General features: G+C 30.8%; 1 protein-coding gene across 1 annotated transcript in view; it reads left to right on the plus strand.

Moving 5' to 3' along the window:
* Window positions 1-18,045, plus strand: part of CCDC102B (coiled-coil domain containing 102B) — a 525,678-nt gene that overhangs the window by 238,962 nt on the left and 268,671 nt on the right. The window contains 1 exon segment of the mRNA XM_031946694.1: window positions 11,751-11,960. Within this exon segment, the coding sequence (XP_031802554.1) occupies window positions 11,751-11,960 (210 nt within the window).

Consider the following 18,045-nt stretch of genomic DNA (forward strand, 5'->3'; position numbering starts at 1 on the left):
GTTCCATGTAGCCAAGGAGTCAACTGGGAGACTCTAAACCAGAAGACAGCAGCATTGCCTAATTTGTCCTGGTTTAGAAGCAAGTCGATCAGCAGATTAACAGTGAGAAATTCAACACAAATACAAAAAGAAAATAGCAAGCTTCTGAACCACAGATTAATGCAGGACTTGACCAGGCTCATCACAACAGGAACAGGGCAGTAAAAATCCACTTTTACCTAAAGAGGAAGTCTGGGACAATTTCCCCTTTGCCCTTTGTTTTAATCCTAGTAAGTGGTTCAATGATTGTAAAACTTTTTTGGAACATTAATCTTAGTAATTTAAATAAGGTCGTGTCCTAAATTAGATTATGAATGATTATTTCTATGTCCTATATATTTGCAGGCACCTTATATATTAAAGGCATCAACTGAAAACTAATCCTTTAATTTTCCTATTTAATCTAGATGCATTATTTACTACACAAGATGCAATTTTTGTCTCTTGCTATGTATGAAGTTATAAGTCAATGAATCACTTCACAAGTCTAGAATGCAATGTTTTTATTGCAGTAGTAGTCAAATTTAAAAAAAAAAAGGTCTTGATAAATGATATGGTTTTGGTTTTAGTTCTGGAGACATTATTAAATTTAAGAATTGTTTTACTTAAAGTTCAATTTTTTTTCATTGAAGCTAATATTAGTAAGCATTCAAAATATAATATTCATCATCACTAAATAACAGATTTTTCATATTTTTACCTTCAATAATAAAGAAAATATAATTTTTAGTCACATTTTCTAAGGAGACTTCCTAAAAATTTCTGGATAATTATTTGATCATAAATTCAGTATTAAAAATTGATGAAATACTAGAAATCACTTTGCCCAATTCTCTAATGCATGTGGGGATATCCCTTTCAATATTATTGATAGGTAAATTTTTCAGTTTCATTCTGAAAATTTTCATTGAGTGGAAACTCATTATTTCAGAAAGAAGCTCATCTCGAATTATGACCAAGGAATCATGAAACTATCCATACCCACTGACCCAACAATACCATTATTAGGTCTGTTTCTCAAGGTGATGAGGAAAAAAGTCAAAGCATTTATATGTTTTGAAATATTTGTATCAGTTCTCTTTGTAGTGGCAAAGACTGGAAATAGAACAGATGCTCATCAGTTGAAGAATAACTAAACAAGTTACAGTATATGATTTTGATGAAATACTACTGTGCTTTACGAAATGATGAGCAGGTTGATTTAAAAAAAATGTGGAAATATTTGCATGAAATAATAAAGAATGAAGTGAGCAGAGCCAAGAGAATATTGTACAGTATTAATAGTAATAGTGTTCAAAGAATCACTATGTATGTCTAGGTTTTTCTGAATAGTATAAATATTTAAATCAATTACAAATGATCTATGAAGGAAGATATTATCCAGCCCTGAAGAAAGAACTGATAAAAAGAAGAATGTACTGTATGATTTTACTATAAATAAATATAATTATATGTATAGTTTTACTATAAATAAATATAATTATATCTATAGTTTATGTCATAATCATTATATTATGCAAACTATATCTATATAATTATGTATTATATATTTGAAATAATTACACATATAATGACACACACACATATATATACATACATATATATATATATATATATATATATATATACTTATGTATATCTGTGAATCTATACCTATATCTATCTACCTGTGTCAAATAGAGGTCTTCTTCAATGCATGATTGGGAAGGTTGGAGGAAGACAATTTGGAGCTTAAATGTATCAAAAATAAATTTATTTTAATTTTAAAAAGAAGTTCATAGGTTGGGGAAAACTGAAACTTATCTTGAGTCAAAATATGAATCACTATAACTTCTAAATTCTGGTTTCAGTTCTTTTTTCTAGAGTAGTATAGAATATATAGAGTTATATAGAATAAACATTACAGCCCTTGATTTATTTGAAAACAGTTTTTAGTCCTTCAACAATGATAATCCTTTTGTCTACCCCCCAGGTTAAACAGCCCAATTTTCTTTTCACTTCTCATTTGACTTGTGTTTTAAGAACCTCTATAGTTTTCCTTCTCTGCTCGAGGTCTGCTTTGTGAATTTCTATTAAAATGCAGTGTCATGAATTGAACATGTAATCTGAGCAGTTCAGAATATTGATCTTCTTTCTTTGTATATTATTTGTCCTTATTTTCGGCTATGAATGCAGTAGGCTTTGATGTCTGCTATTATAATTCATATATAATATCTAGTAAAATCATTTTAGTTCAATGAAAAATAATTATTCAATGTGTTGTTATTGTTTTTGTTCATCATTTGTTTTCAAAGGGGACTGACAATATCAGAGGTGATATTTTAAGAGTTGTATTTAAGTTAGACAGAGTTATATAAAGTTGTCAACTCACTCTCTCTTCCTAAGTCATCTAAGTCCAATGATGAAATTGTTCTAATTTACCCATTCTCCTGTGGAAGATCTTTACATGCTTGAAGTAAACATGCCCCAACTTAACAAAATGTTTGAGTCCTATTGGTTACCATCAACCTAGTTTAGTCATTTTCCAGAAAGTTTACAAAGATGTGATTGCTGTACATTCTATATCTTCTTGGAGCCACAGATGAGCATTGGGTGAATCAGGTGTATAACAAAAATGGATGAATGGTCCTGAAAAGGACTCGGCAAGCTCTTCCACCAGAGGTGCTATTCTTCCTAAGTACTCCATATAATGTGTTAGATACTGATCTTGGTGCTAAAGATTTTAGTAGCTTGAGTTCCTGACTTGAGTTTCTTCCCTATCCACATTGCCTTATACATAGAAGCTATTATATTTCTAATAAATGCCTCTGATCTGGGGACTTTCCTGCTCAATATCTTCTAGTTTTCTCCAGGACTTAAACCAAAACATTTATTTTGACATTTGAAGTCTTTTCCAAACTGGTTCCAATATGTCTTTCTAAAATTCTTAAATATTTCATGTATTCAGCCCAAAAAACTTTTTTGTTGTTGATGGGTATTGTTAAATGGTATCCCATCTTCCACTTTTGCCCAAATTGTCTCTCTATGTTTCTGTAAAATCAGTGTGGCATAGTCACTGACTTCATAACAATAACAATATGGAGATCCTACTCCATTAATATAGATCCTTTATAATGTCACCAGCACACAAGGCATGTAGAGATGTACTTTGTCCCTACAGTCTGCTCTCATATATGATAGTCTAGGTTTCTAAAGAGAAAATGCTACCTCATAGTCATACTCAAATTATTTCAGAACCTTAGTGGTAACCATGTAAGTTAGAAATACATTTCTCCTTCTTACTACTCTAATCCCTATCTTTTTTTTTTTTTTTTTTTCTCAATAAGTTATTCAAACTGTACCAGGTTACAATGGTGGTTGAAAACCCATGCACCAAGTATTAGATTTATACAAACAACTCATAATAATGAAGCTTTTAGATCTTAAAATAATCATTTACTTTAATATTATGTAAAATAAAATTGTAACATCATGAATACTCATAATTAAATCAAATACATAAATAATGAAATGCAATATAATATTCATATAAAGCTGAAAGATGAAATCCCATCAATGCTCCTAGTATTTGTCAGAGAAAGCAAGAACAAGCATATGCTTATGTAAAATAGGAAACACTTGAAAAAGAAAAATCCATGTGGTTGAGGTAACTTGTAACTCTGACCTTAAGACTTTTGATAATATTAGTTCACTCAGAAATATCTGCATCACATGAAATGACATTTCTGTTCATTGCTTGCTTATTGGTCCTTAAATTTCTTCAGATGAGTAAATCCTCCTTTTATATTTGAATGTAGCATTTATAAACTTCTTTAATTCTAATCATCACTATAAAATGCCTTTTAGAAAGTGATATGATTTTATTTTAATAACAGTGTTCTTTAAGCAGAAGAGTTATAAAGTTCATGAAATTGGCTTTCTGTGTTATAAAACACAGCTATTTATTCATCAAGTACTGTGTTGTCAAATCAGAAAAGCACTGCTACTACACATCACCAGTGTAATCTCTGGCCAACAGATGAAACCCAGCCAGCTTTTCTTACATATCAAAATATCTACAGTAACTGCCTTTCCATTTTCTGTTTTCTTTTCTCAGCACAAAAGGGAGTAGAAAAGGGCAATATATACCTAAGAGTTTCACTTCTCTAAAGCTTTTAGGTGGTTCTGAAAGGCAATAGATGACCTATCATCTTCATTCTGTTGATCAAGCAATAACAGCCAGTCTTCTTGTCAGCTGATTCTTCTCACTTTTGGTCTCTCTAGACAGTTCAAAAACCCTGCCTTTTAAATTCTATGCTCTTTCTTCCCCTGATGTCATTCTTTAGCTTTCTATCTCTATTGTATTTTTCAATGATTTAAATCAAAGTCATTTTCTTTTGGCTTTCAATGGTCTGCTGTTTGATGACAAGGTTACAGTTCCTCAAATTTTTCATGAAATCAATACTTATTGTAAATCATATTTTCAAACCCATATGCCATATTTTAATTCTTTTCAGTTTTATCCTTCAGTCATAAAACAGTTATGTGCAATGAGCTTAGGGAACATACAGTCCTGAAGCTCTGAGATTTTCAATAAGGTCTAATTCATTTTGTGTCCTTGAACTGTTTTCTTATAATTGTATTTTCCACTTTGCAATAAGTAAAAGTTCTATTTTTCTGATTCTTTAAACCATAAAACTGTTTACATAAAAGTTTGTTATCTTTCTATATTACTCTCCAGGTGATTTTTTTCTGTTCCAAAATGCTTAAATCCCATCATAAAACTGTTGCTTAAAACACATTCTTTAATATTTTTATTAAATAAAGCTTTTATCTAATTCTCTTTAGATATTAACATATTTATTTATAAGTGAAAAATTTCACTTTATTCAGTTGTTGAGCTAACTTTTCTTTGTTAAATCTATTTTTCATATCATAAATGGATCCATTTAAGTAGTATCTTAAATAGAGAATATATTATAAATGAAATGTACTCTTTTCTTACCTCTGTCTCTTAGAATTTGTAATGATTTTGATACTTCTAGAAGACATTGACTCTAACAGATTGCTTGAACTTGGAAGTTATGAAATACAATAGGGCTAAAGGTGACTGATATATACATGAAGTCTGCTATTAGGTCCCAAGAATAGAGTCACAAATGTGCATAAGGAGAGACAAATCACCCCAAGTTACAAAAATAGAGCATTTTGGTACTTTTGTATCAATCACTATTGGAACCATGCCCACTAATGACTGTGAACTCATATCTTGGGACAGATAGAATGACTATATCTCAAAATAATGATGATAATGATAATGATGATGGTAGTGGTAGTAGCAATCTGTATTTTTCTTCAAAGATTATTAGTACAAATGCCATGAAGATATTAATGGAGGCATTAATATCTGCTTTTCTGATGTAATTAAAAACCTTGGGATCTGACTTTTTGACTATGCTTCCAAATTTTGACTCTCCTATTAGAATATGAGTAAGACTGCCTTATTTTCTACTTATATCTTTTAAATTTGTACTTCACATACACAGTACTTCACATACAGTAAGTACCCAATAAATACTATCATTCATTCATTCATTGACACTCTGTATGACACTCTGTATAGTCTTTTTGGATCCACAAGTTACTAATCCCATAGTTGAATTATACTTTATTTATTTTTATATAAATATATATATTTTCCAACTGTTTTTCCAACTGTTGGTGCTGTGGCTGGAACATAGACTTTATAAGTGTAATGGACATCATCTTTCTTGTCTTTTCAATTAGCAGGTAGAGGGAGAAAGAAATTTGAAAACAAAATCAAAAAATGCAATGTTGTAAAAAGCAAATATTCATTGATTGATGGATTGGCATTTTTATTCTTGATTCAATTATTTTAAAATATTGATTCTTCCCTGCCTGTTCTCTGCAATTATTATTTCAATAGGCCATTGATCAAATGTAGCACAGTGGAAGGATCACTAATTATAGATTTGAAGGCATTGAGTTTAAATAAAAATTCTACTCACTTTCTGAACTTGGGAAAAATCAATTAACTTCTTTGAGTTTCAGTTCATCATCTATAAAATAAAAAACTTGAAATAGGTCTCTAAGACCTGATCAACTCTACATGCTAGTCGTGTTACATAACCAAGTATGAAACTGAGGAGCGCATTAGAAATGTTACTGTAAGTTAAAATTGATCTCATTGAATGCTGTTTGAGATTGCATACAAATTAACCTATATTTTTCTGCTTTTACCCATAAGGATGTGAACGATCTTATCTGATTTTAAAAATACATATACTATTAATGAATAACTGGAATGAATGAAAAAATATTTAATGCCTATGATGGAGATAAAATAGAAATGTTATGAAAGTCTTTGCTTTCAAGGAGTTCACACTTTAATTGGGTAGAATAACATACAAAAGAAATTTCAGTTGTAGGTTAGATAGAAAGGCCCAGAAATACAAACATTTCGGAAGTATGTTGTATGATAAAATAGATGCTTTGACCATATCAGTCACTCAGATAATGTTGTCAGGGAGATGTTGAATCTGTAGTCATGACGGAAAATAGGGCTTCAAGTATGTTTGTAACACAATGGCAATGTTTTAACCTTAACACATTGTTATCTGCCCATGAAAATATTCTGTTCTGGAAAAACTATCAACTAAAATCTGTGACCTGTGCTACTGGTGCCCTAGGGTTCATCTTTGGAAATGTCACTAATGGTTTGTATCCAATCTAGTTTCTGTCTTCACTTATGCCTAACCTTCTAGAGCAACAATTTTATTGTCGCATATAATAGTATTTTATTTTTTCCAATTATATGTAAAAATAGCTTTCAACATTCACTTTTTATAAATTTCGAATTACAATTATTTTCTTTATCCCACCCTCACCTGCAACAAGACAGCAAATAATCTGATATAGATAGCTGACTTTGATGTCATGTTTATTCTCATTGAAGGCATTTGACATTGTGGTTGAAAACATTTTGCCAAAAAGCATGGAAGCAAGCATAAAGCCCAGTGACTGGGAAAGTTCAAGAACCTTGTTCATTGTCCAGAAAGAAAATTATAGACCATATTGATCTATGGATGATGAATGAATATTGATCCAAATGTTTTTAAAAATTATTTTATTTGAAAAAAAAAGAGAGTAAGAAAAAAAGAAAAACATAAGACAAAAAAAAATAAAACAAAATAATAGAAAACGTTGTTGTGTGCCCAGCAGAACATCAGGGAGGATTCAAAATAAAATAACAACCAATTACCAGATTAAGAAAGCATATATGTTAGTAGAAGAAATTATACTCATGAATGTTCATTTTTTTCTTTACTTTCTTGTAAATTGTTTTTTGGTATTCTGCTTTACATCTTATTTATATTATTCTATTTCCCTTCTTTTCTTTCCTCCACAACTTCCAAACAATTTATCAATTAAAAAAAGATATATGGATGTATACATATATGCACTCACACACACAAACACCCTTTATACATACACACACACACACACACACACACACACACACATCTATTTTTCCTTTCCCTGCTCACTCTTTAATTAAATTCTGCTCCATAAGTTGCCTTGCTATTACTTAACTTCCCACCATCCAAAGATCCCTCCCTTGTTTTCTTCCCTAATCCTCTGCTTTCCCATCTGCCCATCTCTCCTCCCTTATTTTTTTTAACAGATTCTGGAGGATGATATAATCTTCATGGTATATATGTAGTGTCTAATGAACACATTGCCAATGTGAGTAGATTTTTAGAACAATGAGCCTTTCTCCCTTCTTTAATGACTCTGTGCCTTTTCTTCCTCTGCCCCTCATTTGTGTAACATGACAATTATTTTTAACTTAACTCTGCCTATCTTTCTTTTGAGCTACTCTATTGTTGATGTGAATCTTAAACATAATAGTACACATTTCCTATGTAAAAAATAAAGAATGTAACCAACTTGCCTATGTTTAAACAGTTTGTCCATGATGAGTTCCTTAAAGCTCATCTTTGATACTGCCTTTTAAATACTAAGTTTTGTGTTAAGCTCAGGTTGGTTGCTAGAAAATCCTGAAAGTCTTCATGTTCATTGAATGTCCATTTTTTTCTCATTCAAAATTATAAATAATTTTGCTGGATACGATATGTTTGACTGCAGGCCTAGCTCTTTTCATTGTTGATAGATGTGATTCCAGGACATTTTTTTGGGCAGTCTTTTATGGTGGCTGCTGATAAGTCTTGTACAATTCTAATTGTAACTACAGAATATTTCACCCACAAAATTAAATTCCCAAAGAATATTGTGGCTAAATTTCAGAACTATAATACCAAGGAAAAAAACAATTTCAATACTGAGGAGCCATGATGAGGATTACCCAGGACCTAGCAGTTTCCACCTTACAGAATCAAAGGGCTAGGATGTTATATTCTGAAAGACAACTAAGAATAAACTATCCAGCTAAAATGAGCATTATCTTTCAGGGAAGAAGATGGACATTCAATAATATAGGTAAAATAAGGGAAATTACATCTCATGAAGAGGCAAAGAAAACCTATTATAATTGAGAGAAAGAAAGGAAGGGGATGAGCATTGTTTGAATCTCACTCATCAAATTTGTCTCTAAAAGAGAATATCAGACATTTGGTTTCACAGAGAATCTTGTCTCAACTTATAGGGAAGTAGAATGGAAAGGGGAAAAAGAAAAGGGGTGACTAATAGAGGAGAAACTGAAGAATTAGGGGAAAAGTGTAAAAAAGGAGGAAGAACTGTAACGGGGGAGGACTGTTTGAGGGAGGTATTCATCAAAAACAAAATACTGAGGAGGAGGGAAGGGGGAAAGGAAAGAGATAAGCATAACTTAGGGTAAATAAGATAACCAGAAATACAGAATTAATTATTTTAACTGTGAATGTGAATGGAATGAACTTTCCCATAAAATGGAAGCAGACAGCAGAGAGGATTAAAAGCTAGAATCCTACAATGTGTTGTTTATAAGAAACACATTTAAAGCATTGTGATACATACAGAGTGAAGATAAAGAGCTGGAGCAGAATATATCATGTTTCAGGTTAAAAAAAAGGAGGGTTAGCAATACTGATATCAAATCAAATAAAAACAGCTATAGATCTAATTAAAAGAGATAAGGAAGGAAAATATATCTTACTAAAGGCTACCATAGATAGTGAAGCAATATCAATACTAAAAATATAGGCGCCAAGTGGTATACATGGAAGTTCTTAAAAGGGAAGTTGAGAGATGCAGGAAGAAAAGACAGCAAAACTATACTGATGGGGGACCTCAACCTTGCTGTCTCAGAACTAGATAAATCAAATGACAAAATAAATAAGAAAGAAGTTAAGAAGGTAAACAAAATGTTAGAAAAGTTAGATATGAAACATTGAGCCAACACCAAACAGTGAGAAGGGGCATTTTTCCAAAAATATGCTAATAGAGTAATTGTCAAATAGGTAATTAGCCTTAAGTGCTTTGTTGTCTGATTCCATCATACCTTTTTAAAGTTTTAGCCCTTTACACCCAACTTTTGGGATAAGAATTCACTATTTGACAAAAACTGCTAGGAAAATTGGAAACTAATATGACAGAAACTAAGCATTGACCCCCACCCAACACTGTATACCAAGATAAAGTTGCAATGGCTTCATGATCTAGTCATAAAGAATGATATTATAACAAATTAGATAGTTTACCTCTCAGATCTGTGGAGGAGGAAGGGATTTTAAATCAAAGAAGAAGTAGAGAACATTATTGATCACAAATAGATAATTTTGATTATATTATGTTAAAAAGTTTTTGTACACACAAAACTAATGCAGACAAGATTTGAAGGGAAGCAATAAACTAAGAAAACAATTTTACATTCAAGGGTTCTGATAAAAGCTTCATTTCTAAGATATATAGAGAATTAATAAAAATTTAAAAGAATCTAAGCCAATCTCCAATTGATAAATTACTCAAAAGATATGAACAGATAATTTTTCAGACAAAGAAATTGAAACTATTTGCAGTTATATGAAAAGATTCTCCAAGTCACTATTGATCAGAGAAATGCAAATTAAGAGAACTCTAAGAGACTACCACATACCTGTCAGATTGACTAGGATGACAGGAAAAGATAATGACGAATGTTGGAGGGGATGTGGGAAACCTGGGACACTGATACATTGTTGGTGGAACTGTGAACAGATCCAACCATTCTGGAGAGCAATTTGGAAGCATGCTCAGAAAGTTAACAAACTGTGCATACCATTTGACCCAGTAATATGGTTTCTACTGTGCTTATATCCCACAGAGATCTTAAAGGAGGGAAAAGCACCCACATATGTAAAAATGTTTGTGGCAGTCCTTTTTGTAGTGACTAGAAACTGGAAACTGAATGGATGCCCATTAACTGGAAAACAACTGAATAAATTATGGTTTACAAATGTTATGGAATATTATTGTTCTGTAAGAAATGACCAAAGGATGACTTCAGAGCAGCCTGGAGAAACCTACATGACCTAATGCTAAGTTAAATGAGCAGAACCAGGAGATCATCATTAAATGGCAACAACAAGACTATAAAATGATCAATTCTAATGGGCATGGCTCTCTTCAACAATGAGATGATTCAAATCGATCTTTGAATGTTCAGTGATGAAGAGAGCCATATACACTAAGAGAGAAGACTGTGGGAACTAAATGTGTGCACAACACATTATTTTCACTCTTTCTGTTGATGCTTGTTTGAATTTTGTTTTCTTTCTCAGGTTTTCTTTCCTTCTTGTTCAAATTTTTCTCGTGCAGCAAGATAACTATATAAATATGTGTATATCTATATCTATATCTATCTATCTATCTATCTATATATATATATATATTGGATTTAACATATGTTCTAACATATATAACATATATTATACTACCTGATATCTAGGGGAGGGGTGGGGGAAGGAGGGAAACATTTGGAACATAATTTTTTTGTAAGGGTCAATATTGAAAAATTATCCATGCATATGTTTTGGAAATAAAAAGCTTTAATAAAAAGAAAAGTAAAGTTCTATATAACTTCTATATAATTTCTAGCTAGGTCTATTTCAGCACACTTGTGAACTACCTTTTATACGTTAGACTAGGAAGCTAATTATCATTTATCAAAATGTTTTTACAAGGAAAATAATTACGATCTTAGTTAGAAATACCAGATTTTTCAATAACCTTTTGGCATACAGTTCACATGTATGCCAATGTTACCTAGACATAATTTATAGAAACATATCCAATGATGAAATTGTTCCTTTGATTATCTCTTCTTGAATAGGTTGAATTCCTTATAATTCTTATTGAAAAGGCAAAATCGAGTTGAGTCAGAGGGAATAATGAACACTATATAAATTGCCACAGAGTTAGTTTAATTGTGATGTTTAGTATTAATAATAATAAAAATTGGCAAAATAACTGGATTAGTTATATTGGAATTTAGCTTATGAATGAACACATTTAGTCTTAGAAGTTAGTGTTTTTGTCAACTTCTCAAATGTAACAGTTTTAGACAAAAGTGCTTTTCTTCTAACTTAGCTTAAAATTAAAAAAAAGTCTTTTAAAAAATTAAAACTATCACCTACTTTTATGAGTCAGCCATCAAACCTCATTATGTGCCATTCATTTGGACACTCTTAGGTTGGCATTTACAGGTATTGCATGCTTTTTATATATGTTTTTAGCTGGAGAGACTACAGGCTGAGAATACCTCTGAGTGGGACAAGAGGGAAATACTTGAAAGAGAAAAACAAGGACTGGAAAAAGAAAATAGAAGGTTAAAGGCCCAGGTGAAAGATATGAAAGAGTTTTTGGATAGAGAATATATATTAGCTGCAACTTCTCAAAATCCTGATTTGAAGACATCACAAAGCCAGCTGCTGGAAAAAAACAAGGTATGGATTCTACTTTGAAGTACATTTTCTTACTTGCATAAATCTTACTTTTAATGTTGAGATATCTTCAAGTTTGACATAAGTATCCAAATTTAACTTGTCTCTTTCCCACCATCTAAAATAAATACACAAAGAGATTACATCAGATTTTTTATTCTCTAACATATAAAATCACTTTTTGGTTCATAAATTTGAAAACTTATATCATCAAATATTTTGGATGGAAGTTTTAGATTCTGCTAAAGCCTCTCAAGGAATTCAAAAAAATCTGATGTTTCAAGGACATTTTTTGCAGAACATTCAAATCAATTTCTGGCTCTCAATCTCTTTGCAAATATGTTGCTTATGCATGTATTTTTATGCTGTCATAATGGATGTGTTTTAAGAAAACTATATCTGACTTTTTAATATGTAAATTGTACTCTAAACATCACTAAATAAATTGGTTCCTCATTTGAAAAGCCTAGAGTAATGTTATCCGAAGATTAATTCCAAATTAACATCTATTGATATTTTTGCTACTTTTCTTCTGGTGGGGATGGCCTTGTACCATGACATCAGCTAAATTGATGAATCAACTGAGATTAGATGATGGATTTTTATGTGGATTTTCTTCATGGAATGATGTTTGAATTTTAAAATAATAACAATATTTGAAAAATAACTTGCTAATATAAATAGAAATGGAGTGCATTGGTTAATTTTAAGGACGGAAATAGTGAAAAAACGAGAAAATATGCATCTGCAAGCAATACTTTATTATAGGGACCTATTTTCTCTCATTTTGCATAAATAGTTCAAGCTTATCAATTAATATTTCCCTCTTGTGACCCCAAAACTAGTATGCACAATAATTATGAAAATAAAGGTGAAATGAATAAGCTAATATGAACTTTTTCAGTGCATTGCAATATAAAATACCAAATTTGATGGAAGTTCTATTAAATTGTATTGTCTTATCTTTCATATGTGATTAGAAATGAAACAAAGTACCATGAGTAAGATTATTAAAGTCACTCACAAAATGTCTGTAAAAATCTATTTGAAAATTGAAAAAAAAATTATGTTTTTTTGATATGCTAATGTATTAGATATTATATTAGATACTTTTTAATTGATTTATACATGTATTATGTATTATATATGTATACATGTATTAGATACATATATTAGATTTTTTTTATTGGTTTGGCCCTGTGCTTAACTGATTGTTGAAATATTATTATAGCTAAATGCTTATGTCCTTCCTACTTAATATCCTTATTTTGCTTTCGTGTTTCATATTCAATATATTCCTTATTATTCACTTTCACTTTATATGCTGTGTAATCTGATTAATCAAGATTTTACTGTGTATTTATGGAATATTTATTTCTGAAGAATTCAGTATATGATTCATGACACTAAGTCTTGAGTCACAGAAATGTTTGTGTTATGAGATAGATATTTCTTCTTCCATTTGTTTTTCAGAAATTAGTAACAAAAATATTAAGGTAAGTAAAGCTCATACATTTTCCACAGAAACGACAGTGAAGTAATGACATTTGTAGGCTAAAGGTGTGTTGATTTCTTACCTAATCTTTGTTAATGGTTCAGTGGTTATTGAAATATTTCATCCAATTTATAATTCTTCCAAAAGAGCAGAAATTCTTTATTATTATTCTTGTATCTTTCTTTAGTGCTAAGGATAGTATTTGGTATATAATAAATGCATTTAATGAAGGGTTATGGGAAGGATGTCATTCTTATTCTCTTCTTTCCCAAAGTCTTTTTTTATCTTTTATGTTTCCCGTTACCTTTCCTAAATAGATATTAAGAAATAGTTTATATTAAGCCAGTTGTGGGAAGAAATAGACAGCAAAACTATATTAGAGGGACACCTCAACCTTCCCCTCTCAGAATCAGTTAAATCTAAGCACTAAGATGAAAGAAAATTGTGAGATTAATAATATCCTAGAAAACACAGATAAGATAGATCTTCACAGAAAGCTTAATAGAAACGGGAAAGAATACACATTTTTGTCGATAGTATATCGAACCTTCACAAAAATTAACCATGTATTAGGATATAAAAACAAAGAAACAAACAAACAAAAAAACCCTCATAATCAAATGCAGAAAGGCAGAAATACGAAATGGCTTCCTTTTTAAACCACAAAATTATATTCAATAAAGGGTCAAGAAAACAGACTAAAAACAAATTGGAAATTAAATAATCTAATTCTTAAAAATGTGTGTCTCAAACAATAAATCATAGGCACAATAAATAATTTCATCTAAAAGAATTACAATAATAAGACATTATCAAAATCTATGATATGCAGCCAAAGCAATTCTTAGGGAAAATTCTATATCTCTAAATAGCTTCATGAGTAAAATAGAGAAACAGGAAATCAATGAATTGAGTGTTACAACTAAAAAATCTAGAAAAAGGACAAATTAAAAACTCTCAATTAAATACCAAAATATAAATTCTAAAACTCAAAGAAGAGATTAATAAAATAGAAAATAATTGATAAACTAAAAATTGCTTTATGAAAAAAAAAACTTTGATTAGTTTGATTAGAAAAAGGAAAGAAAAAAAAAAACTTCATCATCATCAAAAATAAAAAAAAAGTGTGAATATACCATCAATTAAAAATATGCTAAAGCAATAATTAGGAGTTATTTTGCCCAACTGTATGGCAGCAAATCTGAAAATATAACTGAGATGGATGAATTAGTACAAATATATAAATTGCCCAGATTAACAGAAGAGGTAATAAATTACTTCAACAATCCCATTTTAGAAAAAGAAATTGAACAAGCCATTTATTAACTCCCTAAGAAAAAAATCTCCAGGGCCAGATGGATACACAAGTGAATTCTACCAAATATTTAAAGAACAATTAATTCCAATACTATGTTAACTATTTAGGAAAATAGGTAAAGAAGAAGTACTGCAAAATTTCTTTTATGACACAAATATGATACTGATACCTAAACCAGGAACAGCCAAAACAAAGAGGGAAAATTACAGACAAATCTCCTTAATGAATATTATTGCAAAATTTTTAATATCTTTAGCTAAGTTGTAGGATATAAAATAAACCCATACAAATCATCAGCATTTCTATCTATTATCAACAAAGACTATCAGCAGGAGATAGAAAAGAAATTCTATTTAAAATGACTATAGACAAAGTAAAATATTTGGGTGTCTACCTGCCAAGACAAATCCAAAAAATATATAAACACAATTACAAAACATTTGTCACACACAAAAAGGTAAATCTAAACAAATGGGAAGATATCAATTACTCATGGGTAGGCTTAAGTAATATAATAAAAAATGACAATTGTGCCTAAATTGATTTACTTGTTCAGTGCCATACCAATCAAACTGCCAAAAATTATTTTATAGAGGAAAAAAAATAAAAATAAAATTCATCTAGAAGAAGAAAAAGTCAAGATTATTAGGGGAATTAATGAAAAAAAATAATACAAAGGATGGTAGCTTAGAACCAAACTTAAAGCTATATTATAAAGCAGCAATTATTAAAACCATTTGGTATTAGCTAATAAATAAGAGCGGTAGATTATAGGAATACAATAATACACACAACACAATAATCATAGCCTATAGTAATATCATATTTGATAACTCCCCAAACTCTAGCTCTGGAATAAGAACTTACTATTTGACAAAATTTACTGGGAAAACTGAAAAATAATATGTCAGAAATTTGGTATATATCTATATATCACAACCTATACCAAAATAAGTTCAAAATGAGTCCATGATATCAGCATAAATGGTTGGCCATTAGGAAAGCAAGGGATAATTTACCTATTAGATCTGTGGAGAAGAGAGAAATTTATGACTCAAGAAGAACTAGAGAGCATTATGAAAGTCAAATTGGACAACTTTGATTACATTAAATTGAGAAAGTTTTGCACAAATAAAATCAACAAAAACAAGATTAAAATGAAAGTACAAACTGGAAGTGTTTTTGAAAAAGGTCTTGTTTTTAAAATAAAGAACTGTGTCAAATTTATAAGAATACAAGTCATTCCCAATTTGATAAATGGTCAAAGGATATGGATAGATAATTTTCACAGATGAAATTAAAGCCTTTTTACCACTCATATGAAAGAGTGTTCCAAATCATTATTAATCAGAGAAATGCAAATTAACACAACTCTGAGATACCACTACACACCTGTCAGATTGGCTAAGATGACAGGAAAAAATAATATGATTTGGAGGGGATGCGGAAAAACTGGGACACTGATACATTGTTGGTGGAGTTGTGAACGAATCCAACCATTCTGGAGAGCAACTGAATTATGCCCAAAAAGTTATCAAACTGCATACCCTTTGATCCAGCAGTGTTTCTACTGGGCGACCCCAAAGAGATACTAAAGAAGGGGAAAGGGACCAGTATGCCAAAATGTTTTGGCAGCCCTGTTTGTAGGGTGGCTAGGTGGAAACTGAGGATGCCCACCAATTGAGAATTTGGGAAATTGTGGTATAGAATGTTAGAAATATTATTGTTCTGTAAGAAATGACCAGAAGATGAATACAGAGAAGCTTGAGAGAATTAATGAACTGATGCTAGAAATGAGCAGAACCAAGAGATCATTATATTGTCAACCGATACTGTATGAAGATGTAATCTGATGGAAGTGGATTTCTTTGACAAAGAGACTAAAGTTTAATTGATCAATGATGGAAAAGAGTTACACCCAAAGAAAAAACATGAAATGAAAAAACTGTTTCTTTTTGTTTTCTTCCGGTTATTTTACCTTCTGAATCCAAGTCTCCCTGTGCAACAAGAAAACTGTTTGATCTACACAACATTGTATCTAGGATATACTAGGACATATTCAAATATATAGGACTGCTTGACATCTAGGGAGGGGTGGAGGATGGAGGGAAAAATCAGAATAGAAGGAGTGCAAGGGATAATTTTAAAAAAAAAATTACCCCTGGATGGATTCTTATTAAAAGTTACTATAATAAAAAAAAAAAGAATAAATTTCCTAATATTTAGAACTGTTTAAAAAAAAGAAATTAAAGCCTTTTATAGTCATATTAAAAATGCTCTAAATTATTATTGATTAGAGAAATGCAAATTAAAACTCTGATGTACCACTTTACATCTGTCAGATTAACTAAGATATCAGGTAAAAATAATGATAAATGTTGGAAGGAATGAGATAAAAGTGTTACAGTGATGCATTGTTAGTTGAGTTGTAAAATGAGCCAACTATTCTGGAAACAGTCTGGAATTATGCCAAAGGGCTATAAAACTCTGCATATCCTTTGACCCAGCAATGCTACCACTATGTCTATAATCCCAAAGAAATCATAATGGAGGGAAAATGACCCACATGTACAAAAATGTTTGTAATACGATTTTTTGTGGTAATAAACAATTTGTTTGGAATTGGAAAATGACTAGCTGTCCATCAATTGGGGAATGGCTGAATAAGCTATAATATATGAAGGGAATGGAGTATTATTGTTCTATTAAAAATGATGAGCAAGCTGACTTTAAAAATGCCTGGAAAGATTTACATGAACTGATGCTGAGTGAGGCAAGTAGAATTCATTGTTTAGATTGTCTATATTACAGGGGTCCTCAAACTTTTTAAATAGGGGGCTAGTTCACTGTCCCTCAGACTGTTGGAGGGCCGGAGTATAGTAAAAACAAAAACTTTGTTTTGTGGGCCTTTAAATAAAGAAACTTCATAGTCCTAGGTGAGGGGGATAAACGTCCTCAGATGCTGCCATCTGGCCCGCTAGCCATAGTTTGAGGACCCTTGGAATAACAGCATAAATGTGAAATGATCAGCTATGAAAAACTTGTTTCTATTCAGTGCTACAGTGATCCAATAAACTTTGAGTAGAAAATGGCATCTGCAGTCAGAAAAAAAAAAAACTATGGAGAGAGACTGTAAATTAACACGTCATGTTCACTGTTTTTTCTTTTTTTTTTTTTCCCATTCCCATGATTTTTCTCTTTTGTTCTGTTTTTTTTTTTCCTCTCCCAACATGTTTCCTAAAACAATGTGTAATAAAACAATAAAAAATAAAGAC

This window comes from Sarcophilus harrisii, chromosome 1, assembly GCF_902635505.1.
Source record: "Sarcophilus harrisii chromosome 1, mSarHar1.11, whole genome shotgun sequence".
NCBI classification, from domain to species: Eukaryota; Metazoa; Chordata; class Mammalia; order Dasyuromorphia; family Dasyuridae; genus Sarcophilus; species Sarcophilus harrisii.